At 32.9% G+C, this 21,280-nt stretch overlaps 5 protein-coding genes across 12 annotated transcripts in view; 1 reads left to right on the top strand and 4 right to left on the bottom strand.

Annotated features, from left to right (window-relative positions):
- LOC120767007 (protein Malvolio) overlaps nucleotides 1–11,440 on the bottom strand; it is a 33,794-nt gene extending 22,354 nt beyond the window's left edge. For 3 of the 5 annotated variants that reach the window (XM_040092818.1, XM_040092817.1, XM_040092815.1), the window contains exons 1-2: nucleotides 10,571–11,440; nucleotides 9–219 (exon numbers count right to left, since the gene is read on the bottom strand). In XM_040092818.1, coding sequence (XP_039948752.1) covers nucleotides 9–218 — 210 coding nt within the window. In that variant the 5' untranslated portion in view covers nucleotide 219; nucleotides 10,571–11,440. Of the gene's footprint in view, nucleotides 1–8; nucleotides 220–10,570 lie in introns of those variants that run through there. The other 2 variants (XM_040092816.1, XM_040092819.1) reach the window with 2 other exon arrangements.
- A 1,843-nt stretch (nucleotides 11,441–13,283) lies between these two features.
- Nucleotides 13,284–16,237, bottom strand: LOC120782317 (src substrate cortactin). 4 transcript variants are annotated; one of them, XM_040114538.1, is made up of 6 exons: nucleotides 16,183–16,237; nucleotides 15,736–15,911; nucleotides 15,241–15,644; nucleotides 15,057–15,178; nucleotides 14,024–14,992; nucleotides 13,284–13,970 (listed from the first exon to the last, which is right to left on the bottom strand). In XM_040114538.1, the coding sequence occupies exons 2-6, from the start codon at nucleotides 15,894–15,896 to the stop codon at nucleotides 13,881–13,883; spliced, it is 1,746 nt and encodes a 581-aa protein (XP_039970472.1). In that variant the 5' UTR covers nucleotides 15,897–15,911; nucleotides 16,183–16,237; the 3' UTR covers nucleotides 13,284–13,880. The 4 variants fall into 4 exon arrangements, with proteins under 4 accessions (XP_039970472.1, XP_039970469.1, XP_039970470.1 ...); XM_040114535.1 differs by having other exon boundaries at nucleotides 16,126–16,209; XM_040114536.1 differs by lacking the exon at nucleotides 16,183–16,237 and adding an exon at nucleotides 15,987–16,108 and having other exon boundaries at nucleotides 15,736–15,932.
- A 418-nt stretch (nucleotides 16,238–16,655) lies between these two features.
- On the top strand, nucleotides 16,656–18,166 carry LOC120779203 (60S ribosomal protein L13a). Its single transcript, XM_040111477.1, has 3 exons — nucleotides 16,656–16,740; nucleotides 17,142–17,382; nucleotides 17,740–18,166. The coding sequence occupies exons 1-3, from the start codon at nucleotides 16,720–16,722 to the stop codon at nucleotides 18,093–18,095; spliced, it is 618 nt and encodes a 205-aa protein (XP_039967411.1). The 5' UTR covers nucleotides 16,656–16,719; the 3' UTR covers nucleotides 18,096–18,166.
- A 319-nt stretch (nucleotides 18,167–18,485) lies between these two features.
- Nucleotides 18,486–19,492, bottom strand: LOC120779196 (3-oxoacyl-[acyl-carrier-protein] reductase FabG-like). Its single transcript, XM_040111466.1, has one exon. It carries the CDS (start codon nucleotides 19,389–19,391, stop codon nucleotides 18,615–18,617), a length of 777 nt encoding a protein of 258 aa, XP_039967400.1. The 5' UTR covers nucleotides 19,392–19,492; the 3' UTR covers nucleotides 18,486–18,614.
- A 111-nt stretch (nucleotides 19,493–19,603) lies between these two features.
- LOC120779187 (uncharacterized oxidoreductase TM_0325-like) lies at nucleotides 19,604–20,461 on the bottom strand. Its single transcript, XM_040111453.1, has one exon. It carries the CDS (start codon nucleotides 20,459–20,461, stop codon nucleotides 19,682–19,684), a length of 780 nt encoding a protein of 259 aa, XP_039967387.1. The 3' UTR covers nucleotides 19,604–19,681.
- Between the last annotated feature and the right edge of the window lie 819 nt (nucleotides 20,462–21,280).

The following is a 21,280-nucleotide window of genomic DNA, read 5'->3' as shown; positions in this document are numbered from 1 at the left end:
ACACTCACCTCATCATTTTGTGGTATGAGCACCTTTTCATCGCTGAAGTATGCTTGTTTCGCATTCGGTTTCAGATATGTGCCCTCATCGGGTAAAACACTCGGTAGATGCTGATGTGGCGCTCGAGATGTGCTGGTACGCGGCGATGTTGTTGATGAACTGCCCGCAGGTTCAACAATTTGATCGCTATTTTTTGAAAATGATCCATTTGAAGCCATACTATTGAAATGTAAGAAAAATAATAACAGTTAATTATTATTATATACATATAGTATGTATGTATATAGACATTACTAAAGTTATGTAAAAAGGGTTATACTTCATAAAAACAGTTAGGTTGAATTAATATTTAAGTGATAAATGAAATAAAGAAAGCTTATACGAGAATTGACCTTAAGACACTATAAAATTTCCAAATGAAACGTAAAAGCAAATTTCAGGCACGAAATCATCCCAATGAACAGCGAAGTAATCATCCCACTTATAGCTGATAAAATATATGTACATTGGCTGTGCAGACCGACATTTCATTTTATTTATATTTTTGCAAACATTTTGCAGCCATTAATTCCAAACCATTGCCGAACCGGAAGAAAGTCAGTTTGGCTGTCCAAGTTGTAAAAAAAATAAAACAACTGAAAGATGTTTAGCCGAACGATAAATGGACGGAAATATAAGTTTTAAATCGAATATAAGTGACAAATGGAATTTATGAGAAGTATTTTCATTGCAGACCGGTGTTAAGAAAAATATTCGGCGAGAACCAGACTGTGTATTGATTTAAACTTAGGCGAAGGTAAGGAAGGAAGGGGGAAAGAGCGAAACCCCCGAAAATATAGTTTATTGTCGAACTGTAAAAATCGTAATATACTGAGAGAAAGAGTAGCATTTAGTAATCTTACTAATTCTCCTTGCAACTTTTAACCAACGGAAAGCAATAGCGATAGTTTATTTTGCCGTCCGATCAAGTACTTCCACCACAGAAGAGTCCTCCTCCCAGACTACTTGGAGAGCCTTTTTGTACAGATACAACGACAACGTCGTTCTACGTAATTTGAATGGATTTGAATTTATATTTAGACAATAATATTGTCACCCCTAAGTATTCTAAAGCTTTCGAAAAAAGAATTAGGCTACTTTGACAACAAAAAATCCATCTCTAATCTCTAATTATAAATGAACATCCGGATACCGGTGACGCCAAACAATTAAAAAAATACACCAACTTCATAGAATTCATACTTTTCCAATCTACATACTTTAAAAATACAATAAAATTTTCTCATTCATCCACATCTCTAACTCTGCGCAATAAAGTGTTATAACTACCTCGAATGTTGTTTATTGACACTATATGAGTTTTTTAATATAGTTTTGGCTTTGCCTTATCGAACGTTTCTGGTGTTAAGATAAAAGAGCAGTAAAATAGGTCTCAAAGGTACAGAAAGCGGTAACAATTTCCGTTTTGACTCTCTGGAAATGCACTGTTGACATTTTCTAAACAAAATTTAGAGACGTGTTCGCCTATTAGAAAATCTTCGAGGGCATTTAAGTGCATATGTATGTATGTGGTTCAACGGACTAATAACCACTAAGTATGTAGACTAGCTAAAACATGTGCTACGAATATATCCAGTATTGAAGATGTTCAAAGTTTTAGATTTAATTAAGAATAATCTCAAATCACTGAAAATCAGTGAAGTGCTAGTAATAACAATTAACTATAATAATGGGAAATTTGCGCTATTACCGTTTAAATACATATGCATTTAAACGCTACATACACTTGTATCTGTACTCCCATAGATCTATATAGTTTCTTTGTAGGGCTTTTTGTATAAATATCAAATTTCTCCGTTAATAAATCTTTTTCACGATTATATGCAGCTTCAATTATATTTCTTTAGTGTTATGCGATCGTCCATTTAATTGATGTAATTAGCACAACTTCGCCTTTCATTTCAAGTTTAATTGAGAAGCGGCAAAGCATACAAATGATTGCTTCCTTTATGCATGAATGCGTAGATCCACAAGCACATTGAAAGGGGGCGCCGATAAACGTTCGCATGACTAATTGCTATGGTAGAAGAAGAAAACAATTTAATTATTGGAAATATTCTCGAATATTTGACATTCTCTGACAGCACTAACTTCGTTTACATTAAAGCTATCATACCCTTCACAGGTGCAATTATACTATCTACATACATATATGTATAACAAGTTGTATATCTCAAAATGTAACCGGCCAAAGGTTTGCATCCAATTGAAGACACCTCTTTCTAGCCACATTGTTTGATACAAAAAATCTTCAAGTCGAATTAAGGTTAATTAAAAAGGAAAAAAGATACTTATGATGTTTATATTGATTTTTAATGGTCAGAAGAATATGTACAGAGATTATAGCGTTGCTTTCGACAATAATCCATGCCAAATTTATAACTCATCACGCAATTTACATACAAGGTGCGTTCCAAAGTAAACAGGACTTTTTGAATCTAGCGCCCCCTTGTGGCGCCATCTATATGTCGACTGGTGCGTTATAATCTGCTATCTTTATCGATTGTCCAGTGAGAATTTCATGACATTTCATTGATTGGAATTGAAGTTAATGCGTTTTACGTGTCAGTATGTCTGTGTTATCGGTGCGAAAATGGGATTCGAACAAAGAACCAACTTTAAATCTTGTTTTAAAATTGGTAAAACTTTTACCGAAACGTTTCAATTGAAGAAACAAGTTTATGGCGATGATTGCCTATCCCGACGAGTGCACGAGTGGTTTCAATGTTTTCAAAGTGGTCGTGAGGACATAAATGACGATCAACATGCGGGCCAAACAAATCCGTGATCACCGGGAATTCCATTGAAACTGTGCGTGAATTCATCAAAAATCAGCCGAAATCATCATTGAAATACATGGAAATAGATTTAAACATCTCCAAAGCAACGATTTATCGCATTTTGACCGAACATTTGGGCTTACGAAAGGTACGTGCGCGGTTTGTTCCGCACAAATTGACTGACAACCAAAAACGCCGTCTCATCGATCGACGCTTGTGACCGATTATTTACCCAAAAATCACATTTTAACCATTAACCACTCCCCGTATTCACCGGATATGGCACCGTGCGACTTCTTCCTTTTCGGGAAAATGAATTTGCCCATGAAAGGAAAGCGTTATGCAGATGTAGAGACCATTCAAAAGCCTTGCATCCTCATACTGGCGGTCAGGTCATGCCGGCCAACGAGCTAAAACACTCGTTCGACATGTTTTTGGAACGTTCAAAAAGCTGTATTGAAGCAAAAGGAGACTATTTTGAATAAAATAAATTGATTTAGCCGAAAAAACCACTTGTTCTGTTTTTTTTAAGTCCCGTTTTCCTTTGGAACGTCTCCGACGTTTTCTTCTGGGTGTTACAAACTTAATGCAAACTTAATATGCCCTATTCAGGTCATAAATACTTGTGGGTGTAGTTTTTGCAAAACCATAATTAATATATGTATGTATATATGTATGTATATAAAAATCAAATATCGGCAACTTTTTATTATTATCAACTTAAGTTAGAAACTACACTGATAATGACTTAATTTGCTTTTGGCTTTTTATAAGTATTATGCAATTGAAATATGGGGCGCACTTCAACCCTAGGTAGTCAGGGTAAGTAGGTAAATATTATGCAACTGAACACTTTCAATATTTTTTTTCACTATCAAACGCATTTTCGCTTGAATTTCCTCCGCTTTGCGTTCTTTATGAGAGAAATAATACCAGAGAGAAAACAGGAATATTAATTGCGTACAAGTATACCCAAGGGAACTCACTTTATTTATGTATATTAAGTAATATGCATGAAACTATAATTTTATATGTAATGCGAACCCAGCTTATTCAATACTTGTTGTTTCTCAGACGATTTTTTATTAATCCTTTTGTTTTATATACTTTAACAGATGTGAAACTAATTATTATTCGAATATTCTTAGAGATCCGTTAATTAATTTTAATAAGTCATTTTGAATCACTTTCGTGAGTTTTTCCGAACGCAATTGACGGCACTTAACTACTTTATTTCGATTGGAACGAAAAGTTTAGAACAGACCAAAAATTTCCATAATGTTTGAAATTTGGTCCAAATGCCAGTTGAGTACGACATCAGTTTTTATAACATCTACACACACACCATTTCATAGCAAACTTATCTGCAGTTTGTGGACTTGTGATTATAACGGTGCTCATATGCGTTCCATTGTTTGTACTAAGTTCAGATAATCACAAGGAGCTCTGGCAGTTTTATGATAGAGTACCTATAAAGTCTGTTAAGTGTATAATGATTAGTAAACAATTAAACAATTCCTAGAAAAAGTACAAAAGTAACGAAAATGGAATTTTTGTTTTAATACAACCAATATAAAATTAAAAAAAGATAGTCAATGAAGAGCTTGTTTTGGGTTACTCTTCTGTTTATAAAGAACAGAACAGTGTTAACAAAAATAAAAATAATATACATAAATTATTAACTAAGAACACTTATTTCTTATATCAAAATATTAAAAAGAATTAATGGGATCAAACAACATGTGAATTTTTGCGTTACCCTCTTTGGAAACAAAATCAGTAAGAATATTGACTTCGTTTTTTTTTTTTAATATAATGTCCTTGAAAAATAATAACAATAATAATATTGAAAAATTATGTACTTTCGAATGTATGGTAAACATAACATTAGACTTCTCTATGTGCATAACCTGAAGACTCTAACTTAGCGTCCGATCAAGTACTTCCACCACAGAAGAATCATTCTGCAAGACTACTTGGAAAGCCTTTTTGTGCCGATACAACAACAACGCTTATCATATACATACATTTACTCCTCGATTTTTGATTTGCAATAATCCAATGGGTAGAAAAGTCAATTATAGTGGTTTTTTGTTGGACCGAATTTGATATTGTTGAAGAGGACAAGCTTTCAACAATCTTCGTTTTAGAACAAACCTATTGTATACTAGTACCTAGTATACTACTGTGACAAAAAATTTTAAGACTTTTTAATGTAAATTTCTCGCGAAACCCCATTGGGTATGACTGTCAGCGACATCTGTGCCAAATGTCACATCAAAATAATCAATGTTTAGTGTACGCTTGCTTGTCTTTTTGAAGTACATAGGGCATTCGGCGTTTCGTTTGCAAAATCACTCAAATTTTTCGTAATAAGAGGACGGAATTATGAGCCGACAACTCTCTGTTTTTGCACCGTCGCATACTGCATGAATGTTTTTCGCCAAATTTTCAATCAATATTAGCCGCACCACCATATTCACTTGACTTAGCTTCGTGTGACTTCTGGCTATTCGGCAAACTTAAACGACCGCTCCGGAAAAACCGTTTCGAGTCAATTGAAGACATTAAACGTGAATCGCTACACGCATTGAAGGCTATTCCGGAAACAGGCAACTTAACAACTGTTTCGAGTATTGGAAAAAATATATGCAGAAGTGAATTAGGACCAAGAGGGATTACTTTGAGGGGACAACATAGATTTTATAAGAATTTTAAAATTAAGAACAAAATCTTACTATTTTTTTGTTTCTCTATAATAAAAGTGTACTTGCATAATGAACCTCAGTAATTGTTTTAACTTTTTTTACTTAAACATTGCGTTATACTCGTTGCAATTATTTATAACATTGCAATGTCTGATTGTCACAACTCTGTTTCTCAGTGCGTACAGTACCGTACGAAACAAAATTGTGAAAATTTAAAGTGGATTAAATTCAAAGGCTAATGAAGTATTTAAAGAGGTTATGTCATTTAAAGTTAATAAGTTAAATTTTTAATCATCAGAACATTTTTGCTTTAAGTAAGCCTTAAATTATATTTTCATTATCACATACAAATAAATATGATAACTGGAATGATTGATAAAATAATATAATTTCATTTATTGAAAAGGAATTAAATATGCTGACCGAATTTAGGCGAAATAAAAAAATAAGGAAGACGATTAAGTGAATAAATATAGCATTTACAATGGAATTTACTCGATTAAAAGCAAGTCAACAGTTGTTGTGATTAACCATGTACAGGCATAAAAAATATCTTGAAAGTAACGAATGAGCCGCTGATTATGGTTGCTGCAAAGACAAAAATTTTGGTATTATCGTGGAAGGTAAAACCGTACAATTTTTGTTGTTTAAGAACCCGCTAAATCAGCGTTAATGACAAACAGCACTCCACCACTGAAACAGAATCCCCGACAAAGGTTTGACAAACGTTAGGCATATTTTGATTATTTCTACTACTACTGACTGCGTTATCGGATTATAATTATAAGCAAAATGAAAACAATACTTGAAAATTTTTTTTCACCTGCTTTTGTTTTGGCCACTACTGTGAACATACATTTTGTTTTTATTTGTACATCACAGGTGTTTCAGCAATTGCATATGCACTACACCAATGTACTCATATACTACAAACATACTTACATAGATGCATGCGTATATTGTAATATAAAAAAATGCTGTATGTGAAAATAATTAATAAAATATTTAATTTTTTATGCCATTGCTAAAGTGTCTCTGCAACAGTTGAATGCAGCAAAAACAAAAATGAAGTGCGGCATTTTTTAAATATACCGAATACCCCGAATTTCGAAATGAGCAATGGAAAGTTTAATGAACTTGAGGTAGGCAAAATGAACACACCCAATCCAGACGGATTGAAGTAAGAATAAACATTATTTATATTTTTGTTTTAAAATTTCTGCACTTGAAAATATTAAAATCATTACTCCGCCAACTGACAAGTTCGTTTAGAGAGAAACATTTGTAGATTGTTTTAAAACAAACCAAAGGCAATAATATTTAACCATGATAAATATGAACTAGTTGTAAATTAAGACCAGACACACATAATAGCAATAAAAGCTATTTTTAGAGTAAAAAAAAAAATGTATGTATGTAAAAGATTGAAGTTAAGAACTTTTTTCAGGACCAACCCATAAAAGCGATCTTTAATAAATTTAATACGATTTTTGATTCGAATGAATGAATTTGTGAAATATTTCGGTTTGGTTAAACGGAAACAATTTTGTTCGACTGAAAATAAAGTCATTGACTTAGATAATTTTGACAAATTGATGGTTTATTTATAAAAAAATGAAATTTAATAAGAATCGCAAGAATCTGTATTTTTGTTATATTTGTATATTTCGAAAAGCTAATGAGTACAAAATGTGGACAGAGAAGGTTTTTTTAAATTAATTTATACATAAGCGCTTAGTTACATATACATATATGTACCTTACACACACAGACACGCTTTAAATTTAAAAATTTGTTTCTTCATTTGACAGTTTCTCGCTTTCTTATTTCAATTTATTTCCACTTGATGGGTTCACAGCTTCTTAGTGTGGCTTTGTTCATAGCGGTGCTGCGCATGCGCTTACCTCAAAAAGCTCTTGCACGCTCACGACCAATAATTTAACAAATTACAAGTGTATGTCAAATACATACATCCATATATCCATACACATGTATGTGTTTGTATCAAATCTTGATACAAATAATTTCTGCCAAGAAGAAAAAGTCGATTGAAATCAACATAAGACAACGTTGTAACTCTACTCGTCCTCACTATTGCCCTATAAACATGTGTACATACATACATATGTGTTTTTGCTGAAAATACATTGCCCTCAACACATTTTGCCTTGAATGACTCGTGCACCTTGCGTAAATTTGTTATCGAAACGTGTACGAAATTTTGTTTTGGTGCCTAGAACCTTTTATAGCTGTTAACCGAAATGACTAGTATTGCCGCTTTAAACATTTCAGTTTACATATGTTTTGTTTATATTTACTCTTAAGTGCGTACTTATGGAACAACTAATCAAATAGCATAACTTCACAAAAAAGGCTTGTCTCACGAATCAACTTTTACAAAGCGTCTAAATGATTTTACAATAATGTGAAATCATGTTTGAAAAATAAGTATTTTTAGAGACTTTTTTGGCAGTTGATAATAGCTGTCTTCGATTACCCCAAGTTTTGAGATTGGCAAATCGAACAAACAACTGACATAATCAAAGAGAGACAATTTTGAATGAGCTATTTATATACCCTCTTGCGTGGAATGTAACCAGAAAACATTGTTGTTCCTCTCAGGTAAATAATAAATTACATGGGCGCAGATATCGATGTTAGTGATCCAGCGGGACCAGCTAAATTGAAAACGTCCTAGAGCAGCCCAACAATCAGGTGACCGATGTAAAGACTGAAGTTCCGTACAAAAACTAATATTTGTAAATTAAGAAAACATCTAAAACGGCATCCGATCTGACTGTGTCAAATAAAATTAATGGCTTTGAAAAGAGCTAGCCTTGACCTCCCAAGTTCGAAATTGTTTTTACTGGATATGCCTTCTGACTTTGTAAATAAAAGTAAATATTTTAGAAATAGTAAATAAGTGGAGAATAAAACAAAAAAGAAATTCTAATTTGTAGGATTTTAATAAATTTTGAAAAAATGTACACTTTGTCAGAGGCAAGTAAAATAAAATTTCTTAAATATAAAAATATCTCAACAACTCTAGAAAACTGAATATGTATATAGATATTTAAATAAGTATGTATATAAGTATATAATTATGTATGTAATAGTATATATACACACATAGTCTAGTGGTGAATCCCTTTGGGGGAATCCAATTATGTGTATTTACTTTAATAAAGAACAAAGCGGCGATAAAACCACGAAGGAATGTCGAGAAAACAAAGAAATTTGCACACGCTATTTTTTTTTATCTGTGACTATGGTACTCGTACATATGTATGTTTCAGCATACTCAATGTCTACATATTCATTAAACCAAAATATTGAGTGGTTTGGAGTGACATTTACTCACATTACATAGAACTGACGAAAATTTTATTTTTCTTTTTAAATTTGTCAAAATTTAAAATTGCCATAAAACAGAACAGTTTGCAAGGATCAAATTGTCACTGACAATGCGTAAAATATCTTTCTTAGGAAAGATATTCAGTGTGATTTTATAAAATAGACGGCTGTCAATGAAGCTTATAAAGTGATTAATCAAATTTCAATCAATAGACTCTAGAATGCAAAAATATATATAATATTAATACATAGAATAGGGCTGGCGACAATATTGTATTTAATTTTAAAATCCACAAAATTCAAATTCATATTTTTATCGAACAAAATAATTATCAACCTAGCGACAATTTTATTTTTGATTTTAAATTCGTCAAAATTGGAATGGAGCAAAACAGTTATCACCTATTGAATTGTGACTGAGAACATGTAAATTATCTGTTTTGACAATATTGTCAGTCATTTTATAAAATAGGCGGCTTATAATATAAGTAATTAAATTTGTAGACGCGATAAAAAGACTTTAACCCAAATTGATAAAGTCTAAATTAAAATAGTGAATATAAAAATTTTAAAAATAGAAATAGTTGAATTTGACATACGTTTTTGTTTCGGCCGAATATAAAAATTTTAAAAATAGAAATAGTTGAATTTGACATACGTTTTTGTTTCGGCCGAGAAATTAAAAAAAAATATTTCATATTACAATAATTGAAAAATAGTTTCCATATTTTTATGTCACATTTGGAAAAATAATTCTTGAAATTACATAGTCATCGAACTTTTTTTATTCGTATCTAAAGTTGCAGAAGTGTATTATCAAAAGTTTTCAAAAAATAATATATGTCTAATATTTTTTTGTAATAAATATTTTACATAATTAGAGACAAAGGAATTGCATTCATCTCCATAATATTGTCTCAAACACTTTCGAAATAATAAAATATTGTTCAAAACCGCAAAATTATTATGTCAAAAAAAGGCATTAAAACTCCAGTTTTTGTGCTAATTATTTAGTGTTCCTTTTTAATTTTTAAAAAGAGATATATTTCATTATATTTCTAATTTAGGTATGATATGTATATTAATATGGGGTTTAGTAAAAAAAAAAGAATTCAACGTTTTATTACAATTACATAAAAATGCATTTTATTTATCGCGTTAACTCAATATTTTATAGCAACTTATAATTGAAACTAATTAATTATCTGGCAACACTAAGAAAGTTGTATATTATAGCACAAATTCCAAAGCATAAAAACAGCTGGCTTGACTACGTTGGCAAGAAGGCTTTTTACAAAAGTGTGCAAAATTTGTTTCCTATGTGATAACACGTTGAAACATATGAAGAAACATATATTGATAATATATTAGTATTCTAATATAGCGTTCAACATTTACCAACAATTAATTTACTTTCTTGAGGGCTCGTCAATAAGCTATTTCACCAATTTAGAGGAACTTATTTTTTTAATATAATCAACATCCGACTGCCAGCAATAAGCACTGATAAGAAATTCAACTAAATAACAAACATATATAGAAGTTTGCCACGGTTTTTTTGCCACTTAAAAATTGAAGTACATACATATATACTTTGATACAATAATGTTATATGCATAGCAACATATAGAATATATATGTATAAGAAATTCTCTTTTATTTACATACTTGAAAGTACAGATATTTGTGCTTGTCGATGCCAATTGTTCCAACAAAAGCTTTACTGATGTGTGTCAAGTTGAGTTTTTGTATTTATACAATTCATTCGCTACAAATTAACGCGCGAAATATAAATGAGATTGATGATTAATCAGCAACTATTTTCAAATTTTTTAATGCAAGCGAACGCAGAACACTTTATATTGGAGTAGTTTAACTATCACATCCACATTAACTACTTGTTTCATAAAGTTATCTGAATAAAAAACTTATATTTGTATAGAAAATAATTAAGAGCTAAGGCACTATCGTTTATATATTGTACAACGTAAATATTAGCACTTTATTCAATATTTTTACTATTTTGAACCTTCGTATGGTTATTTTATAATTTCTTCAACAAGAAAAGTAAAAGAGAAACATTAAACAGCTGAATTTTCGGCATATGTCTTATACTCTCATTTTCTCTTGTGTGCGATTTTTCAGCAAATCTGTTCTACTTCACGCTCATAGAATCATGTAATTATATTTGCACGGTATTCTTTCTTTGACAAAAGTTAAAAATCACACAAAACAACTGTATGTCATATATACCACGATCGTATTGTTTTCCACATCACTTCATTGAAATTAATTAAGAAAATTTTATTTTGCCCTGCTCTTCCGAGTTCTGTGTTACCACAGTTTAAGCCCAGTACATAAAGGAAAATTTTCTTCGACACAAGTAGATGAAAAGAAATTGTCTGGTAACGCTAATTAAGCAAAACTCGTACACTTTTCTTCCCCTACAAGCCAACAGCAACGAGAAACGTCAACAATTGGTAAACAGCGAACACCAACAATCCAAACGAAGCAAGCAACCAACAAGCAACAACTGAAGAGAACACAGGCGCTGCTTCGATTCATATACGAGAGAATGAACGAGCTGCCAGATTACAAAACAGTGGATATCATTTTTTATTCTAAACTTGGAGATAGCAATTCACGAAACTTAATGTACAATGTTTACGCCCTGAACACATAGAGCGCGATAGACTGCCTCAATAACTGTGTCCATAAGAACGTGTTGATTTTAACATTTGACAGATGTCACTTGCAGTCTGTCGTGCTCTATGTCTTCCGGGCGTTACTCTTTTTATTCTAAATTAAAAACTTATATGTTATACTAAAGTATCATCTCTAGGCAGATTATAAGTCAAAACTCAAAATTAAAATTTAAAGATAAAGATTAATTAAAGATAGATTTAAAGATAAGTAGCTGAAGTAACTATATTTTTGATTCTCTAAGCCTTTAAGTTTATTAGGACGTTTTATTTTGAAGTGGATTTTTGGGTTAAATAAAGAGTTTATTAAGTCCGGTAAGAATCTGTTATCTTTCTCTTATTTAACAGTGTTGATTTCAATGAAGAGGGTTTCAAATTGATTTATATTTGTAATAACAAATTTTGGCAGTAGTTTTAAAGTTGAAATTTCCCCTATACCAAGATCCATTGAGCGTGCTTCCTCTTACGAAGAAGTGTCTGTATCCATAACGTCGACACAGCTTTGAAATTCTATCAATTTTATAGCATGCCAAAATATAGTTTCAAAAATTAAAAATAAACAATTTGGAGAGAATATGGATATGCAATTCGAAAACTTAGAACGAAATCCTTATCAAAAAGCTTTGAAGGAAATGGTAATATTAAGCACATCTGCCACCCCAATGTATTCAAAATTCTTTTATTTATATCATGGTAGGTTGTTTTTACATAAATAATCCATCGGTTTCGTTATGCACATGATTTTTTTAACATGATATTATGAATCACTACTTTGCACGTACGTCTTATCTAAAGTCGGCGCCTACGGTTCTGGATATCGTCAAAAATATGAATTTGATGGGCATATTGTAAAATTATTGAAAGGTAACATGCTTGCATAGAGGGAAAACGTTTAATGTTTTCAGAGATATGAATTCGTTGACGCAAAGATGTGTCAACATATTGACTTTGCTTTAGTTGTGGACATGAAAGAAATACATATTTAAGAAATATTTTTGCAGTATCAGAAAATTCTAAACATCAATTTTAAGTAGTAATTGAAGGGAGAATAGGTCGTATAAAACAATGCCCATTTTTATGTTCTTTTTGGAAACAGTTAAAATCTCCTTTTAAAAACTAATGGTATATTATCGTATGACATTTTAAAGTATTAAAAATTAAATTAAAAATTGTTTCTTTAGATAAATCGCATTGCTCAGGTAGCGCTGGAGGGTTTTTCGAAATTTCAATTTCTCACCTTTTGGGAAGACTTTTAAGGAAAAAACGCGAATTTTATGCGAAAAACGAGTTAACTTGTTATTGTATAATGAAAAATATTAACAAATAAAAATACTTTCCAGCATTATCTCGTAAATTAGGTATAGAAAGTGTTCACAATTCCCAAACAATCGGTGTTGTAGTTCTTGAGTTTTAAGGGGTACCGGCATTGAAAACGTGTGGGGGAAAGCTTTAAAACTTTGAAATTAAAAGTCCAATCGACTTAAATTTTGACACAATAGTCTTGAAATATTATGCATTCATTTATGCATTAATTATACACCACAATAAATATATAATAAAGAATTCTTTGGTTATTGAAACACTGAGTACTGAATGTTTTATAATTTTGTTATATATTTTTCATACAAATACACTACTTGTAACATTTAAGTCTTTAACCAGAAACATACACATACATATGAAGAATGTCAAATGCAATGTCCATAAAAATGCATTTTATTAATGTATAACAATCTTTAAATAATCAATTGAGCTATTTAATGTCCAGAAATTGTGCTCTGCTTAGTTAATGCTACTGGCAATATTTGCTTTCAGCGAGCTCCTTAAATTGAAATAAATTTCAGGAAACATTCCTTGATTCAAAATACTTTTAAGTATTACCGGTAATTAATTAAAATTTTACAAAATTATTTGTCTCTTTGTTGAAAATTGCATAAAATTGGATGTTGAGTAAAAGTTAAACAAATTAAATTTATTAAAAATGAGCTAGGAATAAATATGTATGTATTCCTTTTAAACAATTCGTTGCTTTAATGTGTTTGAGGTAAATACTGGTTAGGGATGATTTACAAAAAATTATTATTATTACTTTTAACCATATCTACTATTAACATATCTGCAGTGTCTCTACACTAGTTTAGCCTTTAAGGAAGCATTTAATTTAGTTTTATAACAAAACTTAACCTATTGCAAAACTAACTTTTGCAAAAATTTATCTCGTCAACCATTTCGGATCGCTTTATGGTATAAAAATGTAGAAGAAAACATAAAGTTGTTTATGCTTTTTGATTTATCAATTGCACATAATTTGCTGGAAACAGTCCATATCGATTTTTGCACAAACCACGCCACCAGCCTTCATCGATCTGCAATAGCAAGACTTAATTACCTATTCAAAAACTTTAGGCATTATATTTACCATTTCGATATGGGTAATTGTATCATCGGGGTCGAAGGATATTTCATCGTCATCGGCAGCTTGATAGTCATACAGTGCAATCGCATGAATGCCTGTATCTTCGATGTAATCAGCTAAATTATCGGAATTAGAATAAATTGCTTCATCGGTGGTGGCAACAGTAGTAGGAGCAGCTGAAGTGGCCACTGCATTGTCGAGTGCAGCGCCTTCGTTTTCTTTTTTCTCTTCTACTTGCGATTGTTGTTGCGAACTTTCTTGTTGTTGAACCGATTTTTGTTGTACTTGTTGCTGCTGTTGTTTTTGTTCGATGCTTTCTCTGTTCTCGTAAACCGGTTCTTGCGTTGGGCATTCTGGTGACGATAGCTGTGGCGGTGTTATTGCAGTCTCTATTTCAATAGATGGTATGACATCAGGTGGTGGTGGTGCAATTATTGTGATATTTTGCTTAACATCCGCCATAATTGGTTGACTTTGTTGTTTCTCTTCTATTTGGTTTACTATTTCAACCGGTTGAGCTTTAGGTATGATTATGGGTTCTTTACGTACTGCTGGAGGATTTTCTGTTGTCGGCGATTGCATTTGATTGAATGCACTTATAGCATTACTGATACCACCTTCGCGACCAGTCGAAATCGACGAACGACTGCCTTTTGGTGGTGGAGCTCGTGCTTCTTCAGCTGCTGGTAATGGCGTATTTTCAATAACAGTCTTTTTGGCTGCCTCTTCACGATCACGACGATCTTTCGCTTCACGCAAACGTTTTTGCTCCTCAGCCCTTTTACGCGTTTCTTCCTCGGAGTTTTTGGCCAGATTTTCAAATTTCGCACGCAAGTTGGACGGCTTCGCACCTTCAATGTTAGGTTTTACCTTAGTGTATGTAGTTCCCACCTGTTGCTTTTCATTATCATCAAAACCAGCAGCTGATTTATCCATGCGATCTCTTTGGACACCAAATTTTCCACCAAAACCCTATAATATAGCAAATTTTATTACTATTTTCCTATAAAAAATAATATTTAGTTATATAACAAACCACTTTGTGATCAATTTGACTCTCATGCTTCTGTGGTGCCTCTTTATGATCCCAACCCATGGCGGATTTGTCTTTGCGATCTTCCTGTATACCAAATTTGCCACCGAATCCTTTTGAATAATCTAAAATACAAATAAAAGTTCTATTAATGAAATTATTTTTTCTATTGCAATTGTTGTTTTACCTTTCTGTGATTCATGTTTTTCAACCTTCTCAACGTGATCCCATCCCACAGCCGATTTGTCTACCCTGTCGGATTGAACGCCAAATTTGCCACCGAATCCAGTCGCATAGTCTTTCTGAGAGGCATGTTTTTCAACCTTTTCAATATGATCCCAACCTGCAGCCGACTTGTCTACTCGGTCTTTCTGAACACCAAATTTGCCACCAAAACCCTCGCTGTAGTCCTTTTGCGAAGCATGTTTCTCAACTGTTGCTCTGTAATCATGTCCGACTGCTGATTTATCCATGCGATCGCTTTGCACACCAAACTTTCCTCCATATCCGTAACCTGGATTTTGCTCTTCTAATTCTTTCTTCTTCTTATCTTGATCAGCTTTTTCTGTTTCAAAACGCAATTTTTCCATGCTTCATACATATACATTGGCAGCAATTGTACGGGTGAATCATTGAATTATGTTACATTACGACTAATAAATGAGTAATCAAATATACTTACTCGATAGCACCGGCTGTACGTCCGCTTCCCTCGACGGTCTTTGATCCCCATCGCTGCTCTTGTTCACTGACATCGTTTACGAAATCTGGATCCGTCTCCCAATCATCATCAGCGTCTGGTTGAGTGTTTTGGAGTTGCAGACCAGCTGTTGCTTTCCACATTTTCCTTAGAATTTGCTGCGAAAAATAAAAAAGGGTCTTTATCACTTTGTTAAGTGTATATGTTCACAAATAAAAAAAAGATAAGGTTACAATCAAACTTGTTTCGTATTCTTTATCTACAGGGAGTGGTCAGCCGGTTTTTTTTTAATAGTTGACTACGGCCGATTTATGATATTTCATAGCTTAGAATTTCTATGATTTTCTAAATATGTATTATTAACTTGCTCACTTTATTTCCCGTTTTTAACTACTTGGTCTACTAATAATCAGAAAATTGTATTCTTACTTCAACGAATCTCTTTTGTAAATGTAGCAAATGCTTCTTCTTTGTTAAGCCAACAACTCACAATTAGTACAGCACAAAAAGTACTATTGTAATTAATAATTACCCAGACACCATATTAACCACAATTCAATATTATTAAATTTATAGCATTTATTAATTGATATAATTAATAACTTACCAGAAACGAGCCTTAATGTTCATTAATTAATTTGAAAATTTTAGTTTATTGTGAGTGTAATCCATATTTTGACATAGGTAATTCTCTATGCAGACAAAAATCAATAATTTAAGATATTCTGTCCTAATCAACAAATAGTTGATTAACTTTTAACGATAAATAGACATTTTGTTTTGTCGTTTTATAAAAATTTAATGAAGTTTATTTGTACGCTATCATGAAGAAGAACTTTTCTGAACAGACTCCAACGATAACATTTCGATATAATTCGCCATATTGAAAAATCGAGGAGGAACGGAACATAACTTCCGTTGCACGATGGCGATACTCGTCCATTTCTTTCCGTGCGGTTCTTTAACATGACTGGTTTGTCGAATAGGGTAAGTGGCGTTTTTTTCATGAAAATGCCGAATAAATGCATTAAATGTTAATCGAAATGTGTGCAAAATGTACAATACGACGAAAATTTTTCGAAAATTCCAAATTTATGTGGGAAAGTGAACTGTAAAGTGATATAAAGTTAACTAAATTCATGTGTCCAATTGTACTTTATGGTACACGTGCCCATTTGATTTGGTGGATAAGTCTAAAGAACGGTGAAAATATTGGCAAAAGTTGTAATATTTTCGAATATGTGAACACGTATTGTATATTTTGTGTATACTTATAATTTTTTATAATGGAATGTGTGTGAGCCACCGTTTTTGTTGTCATTTGTGTCATAACCTAGATTTCTATTAGAACACAAATTTGATTGAAATTTTGTTTTGTATATTTGCAGGCCGTTGTTATTGATGGTCGTGGCCATCTGGTTGGCCGTTTGGCCTCCGTTGTTGCCAAATACCTTCTTCAAGGAGGTAAAGTGGCAGTTGTACGTTGCGAGGAATTGAACCTCTCTGGCCATTTCTACAGAAATAAAATTAAGTACTTGGCGTATTTGCGCAAACGCTGTAACGTAAATCCTGCTCGTGGTCCATATCACTTCCGTGCTCCATCAAGAATTTTCTTCAAAGCTGTGCGAGGTAAGTTTCTATAATATTCTATAATAATAAAAAATTAGTTAATGATGACTTAATTTTCTTACCTACATTATTTGAATTACAAATGTAACAATTTAATAGCAACTGATTATTAGTACATCAATATAATTATGACTTGTTTTAATGTTTTTCATTAATAAATGTATTTCTTTGCTTTCAGGTACGTAATGAAATTCATCTTATAAATAGCTCTAAAACGGCAGTGATGAACAATATTTCTTACCTACATTATTTGAAGCTGAAAATGTAACAAAATCGTTAACTGACGCACCTACTTAAATTATATTTGCAATATCTATGTAAACAAATTTATGATTAAGACAAACTACTTTGTTGCAGGCATGATTCCACACAAAACCAAGCGTGGTCAAGCTGCACTTGCCCGTCTCCGCGTTTTCGATGGTATTCCACCACCATACGACAAGCGTCGTCGTGTCTGTGTACCAATCGCCATGCGTGTCCTCACTCTGCGTTCTGACCGCAAATACTGCCAAGTCGGACGTTTGTCAAGCGAAGTCGGCTGGCACTACCAAGATGTCGTTAAGAGTCTGGAAAGGAAACGCAAGGCTAAGTTGCGTGTCACTCTGAAACACAACAGAATCATGAAGAAGTTGACTGTTAAGGCTCGCGAAAACATTGCGAAGGTAGCGGAACCTTTCAACAAAATCATTAAATCTTACGGATACGAAGTTTAAAATACGTACCCCTAAGTTTGTTTAAAATGATTAGAATTCATTTTTTAATAAAAAGAATAACATAAGTAAAATTAGATTGTTTTTTAACTTCTTAGTGATTGCAGTGCAAAAGGTTAGGCAGCCCATCATCGTTGGTTTTGTACAACTATTTTTTTAACTTGTCCTCATTTATAGTATAGACAAAAAGTAATGTTGGGGGGGTATATGTTTATAAATTATTATAAACTTTTATGGAAAGTCTTGGAAGAAGAAAACTACCCTGTAAAATATTTTAGCTCCGTATTCTTGACCATAAAACAATGGTGAATTTATAAATTGTCTTGAATAAGGTAACGACCAGCATAAATTTGACTGCGCATTATTCCTACAACAAAGACAAATTCGGCATGCTGTAGCTAACTGCACTTCAAAACACACGTACTGCATTGAAAATTTTTATTTTCTCTATATACATGCATATGTTAATTAATACATATAAAATATATAAATGTTATTAATAATATTAGTAAGCATATATTTTTATCTGGGGCACATAGCATGTCTGCCTCCGTCAACTGGCATATTCATGCCGGTAGTAAATGTGGCCAAATCACTGGCCAAAAAGCAAATAGCATTGGCCACTTCTTCCACATCTCCAGCCCGTCCAAGTGCATGAGTGATTTTGCAGTGCTCCAAAAATTTCTCATAAGCTTCGTCGTTCATGCCAGCACTTTTGTGCAAATTGGTGACTACGACACCCGGATTAACTGAGTTACATCGCACTCCCTTCGGTGCAAGCTCTAAAGCCACACAACGTGTAAATTGATCAATAGCTGATTTTGAGATATTGTAAGCCAATACATTGGGAAATGCACGTAGACCACAAACGCTGGATAAATTAACAATATTGCCTTTTGTTTTGATTAGCTCAGGTACGGCGAGCATAGTCAGCTGGTACACAGAGCGCACATTTGTGTCCATAATTCTATCGAATTGAGCAAGGCTTGTATTCTCAATTGTGCCATTTTCAATAATTCCGGCATTGTTGACCAATACGTCAAGTTGTCCGTAACGTTCCAACACTTCACTTATAATATTTGGCACAGCCGATTCGTCTGTCAGGTTGACCTTTACCAATAATGGAGTCAATGAGTTCTCTGCGACATTTTCACACTTAGCTGCTGTTTCTTTAAGATTTTCCACATTTCGTCCAACCAATGCCAGCTTGGCACCAAATTTAGCGAATTTCACTGCAGCAGCAGCACCAATTCCAGAACTGGCTCCCGTTATTAGCACAACTTTGCCCTTGAAATCCATTCTACTGTTATATACTCGCTGGTGAAATTCAAATTAGATAAAAATCAAAAGACTTGAGTATTTAAGTACTCTTGGCTGTTATCAGAAACACTGTTGCTCCACGATTTATTCTGTGATTCATGAACACAAATCAGAAAGTGGGTAAGCAGAGATGTTAGCCATTGTAGTTGCCCAATTTCGATTAACTTATATTTTCTGTTTGTTGATGATCGACATCGCAGCTTAATTGGTTTTCACATTGCTCCCACATCATTTTTCAGAAAGTCGTTATTTTTGAATTTTGTTGCAATTTAGCGCGGTGTCATAGCGTGTCTCCCACCGTCTACTGGTATATTGTGACCCGTGATGAAACTAGCCAAATCACTTGCTAGAAAGCATATTACATTTGCCACTTCAATTGGTTGACCATAGCGAGCTAAAGCGTGTGTATATTTTGCTTTTTTAAGAAATTCCTTGTATCCATTCTCATCCAAATATCGCTTTTGTAAATTAGTATATATAACACCAGGATTTACGCAATTACAACGCACGCCGCGCTCGCCAAGTTCCAGCGCTACGCAGCGTGTGAATTGATCTACACCAGCTTTAGATATATTGTAGGCCAGCGTGTTAGGAAATGAACGCATGCCGCATATACTCGATGTGTTCACAATGTTGCCCTTTGTTTTCAATAATTCCGGCACTAACAGTAATGATAAATAAAATTGGGAACGTAAATTGGTGTGTATCATGCGATCAAACTGCTCCAGGCATGTGGTTTCAATGGTACCATCCTCCATAATACCGGCATTATTTACTAACACATCCAGTTTTTTATATTTTTTAATGGTTGACTTAGCAATGCATTCCAAATCTTCCGACTTGCTAACGTCCCCTACTATTTGAAGTGGTTCTCCTTGATCTTTTGACTTGGCACATTTTTTGCAATTCTCAGCTGTCTTTTTAAGTCCTTCAGCGCTCAGATCAACAATGGCTAGCTTAGCGCCAAGCTCCGAAAAACGAACTGCAGTAGCAGCGCCAATTCCTGACGCGGCGCCAGTTAGCAGCACAACCTTGTTGGTGAAGTTCATATATATACATACATATATGTTTCGAATTTGTATTTAAAAAATTTAGCCTTTAAAATTTTTTTGAACTTTTTAATTTTGAATAAAAAATATAATACAAAAAAATATTTAGAGCCAAATATATTTGTATGTCACTTTCTAAAATCAGACAGGAAGTGAAACCGGCTGACCTTGGTACAACATGTAATCCTCAGTAGAGGTGGTCCTATCTTGATTACAAGTAAAATATTTGTTACTCATAGGGTCATAACGTAATTTTTTTTAATTATAACCACTCTAAATAGTATCCACTAAAATTTCATATATTTTCTTAATTATTATACCCTAAAACGGGTGTTTGTAACACCCAGAAGGAAACATCGGAAACCCTAAAAACCAAGGACCCTGGCACAAATTAAAAAATGGGGTCCCACTGCTATGTAAACTGATTAGGTTTTATCAAATAAAAGTATGAAATATACAAATATTTTAAAAATTCTAAGGTATTAAACAGTAACAACAGAAATTACAATTTATACTTGGTGATTTAGCTAATAAACCGAAATAGAGAAGATTCAAGGTTTATTATATAAAGGTCGGGCCTACCAACTGACTAAATAACAATTATATTTACAATTTTTTCTAGCTGCAGTTTTCGCTAAAGTAGCAATGACTTCGTTTAAATCCAGGCTTGAGTTTTTTTAATTCCTATTAGCGATAAAAGTCGGCGTCGAGTATGGCTCGTATTATTTCTTAAATTTTGTTTTTATTTTTTCTAATTTGCTAAATGACCTTTCAGCTGCTGCATAAGTGACAGGAATTATAAAGAATAATAACATTGCT

The sequence above is a fragment of the Bactrocera tryoni genome, chromosome 1 (assembly GCF_016617805.1).
Source record: "Bactrocera tryoni isolate S06 chromosome 1, CSIRO_BtryS06_freeze2, whole genome shotgun sequence".
Taxonomy (NCBI): Eukaryota; Metazoa; Arthropoda; class Insecta; order Diptera; family Tephritidae; genus Bactrocera; species Bactrocera tryoni.
The sequence above is the reverse complement of the archived record's forward strand: the minus strand, read 5'-3'. Positions and strand labels throughout refer to the sequence as shown.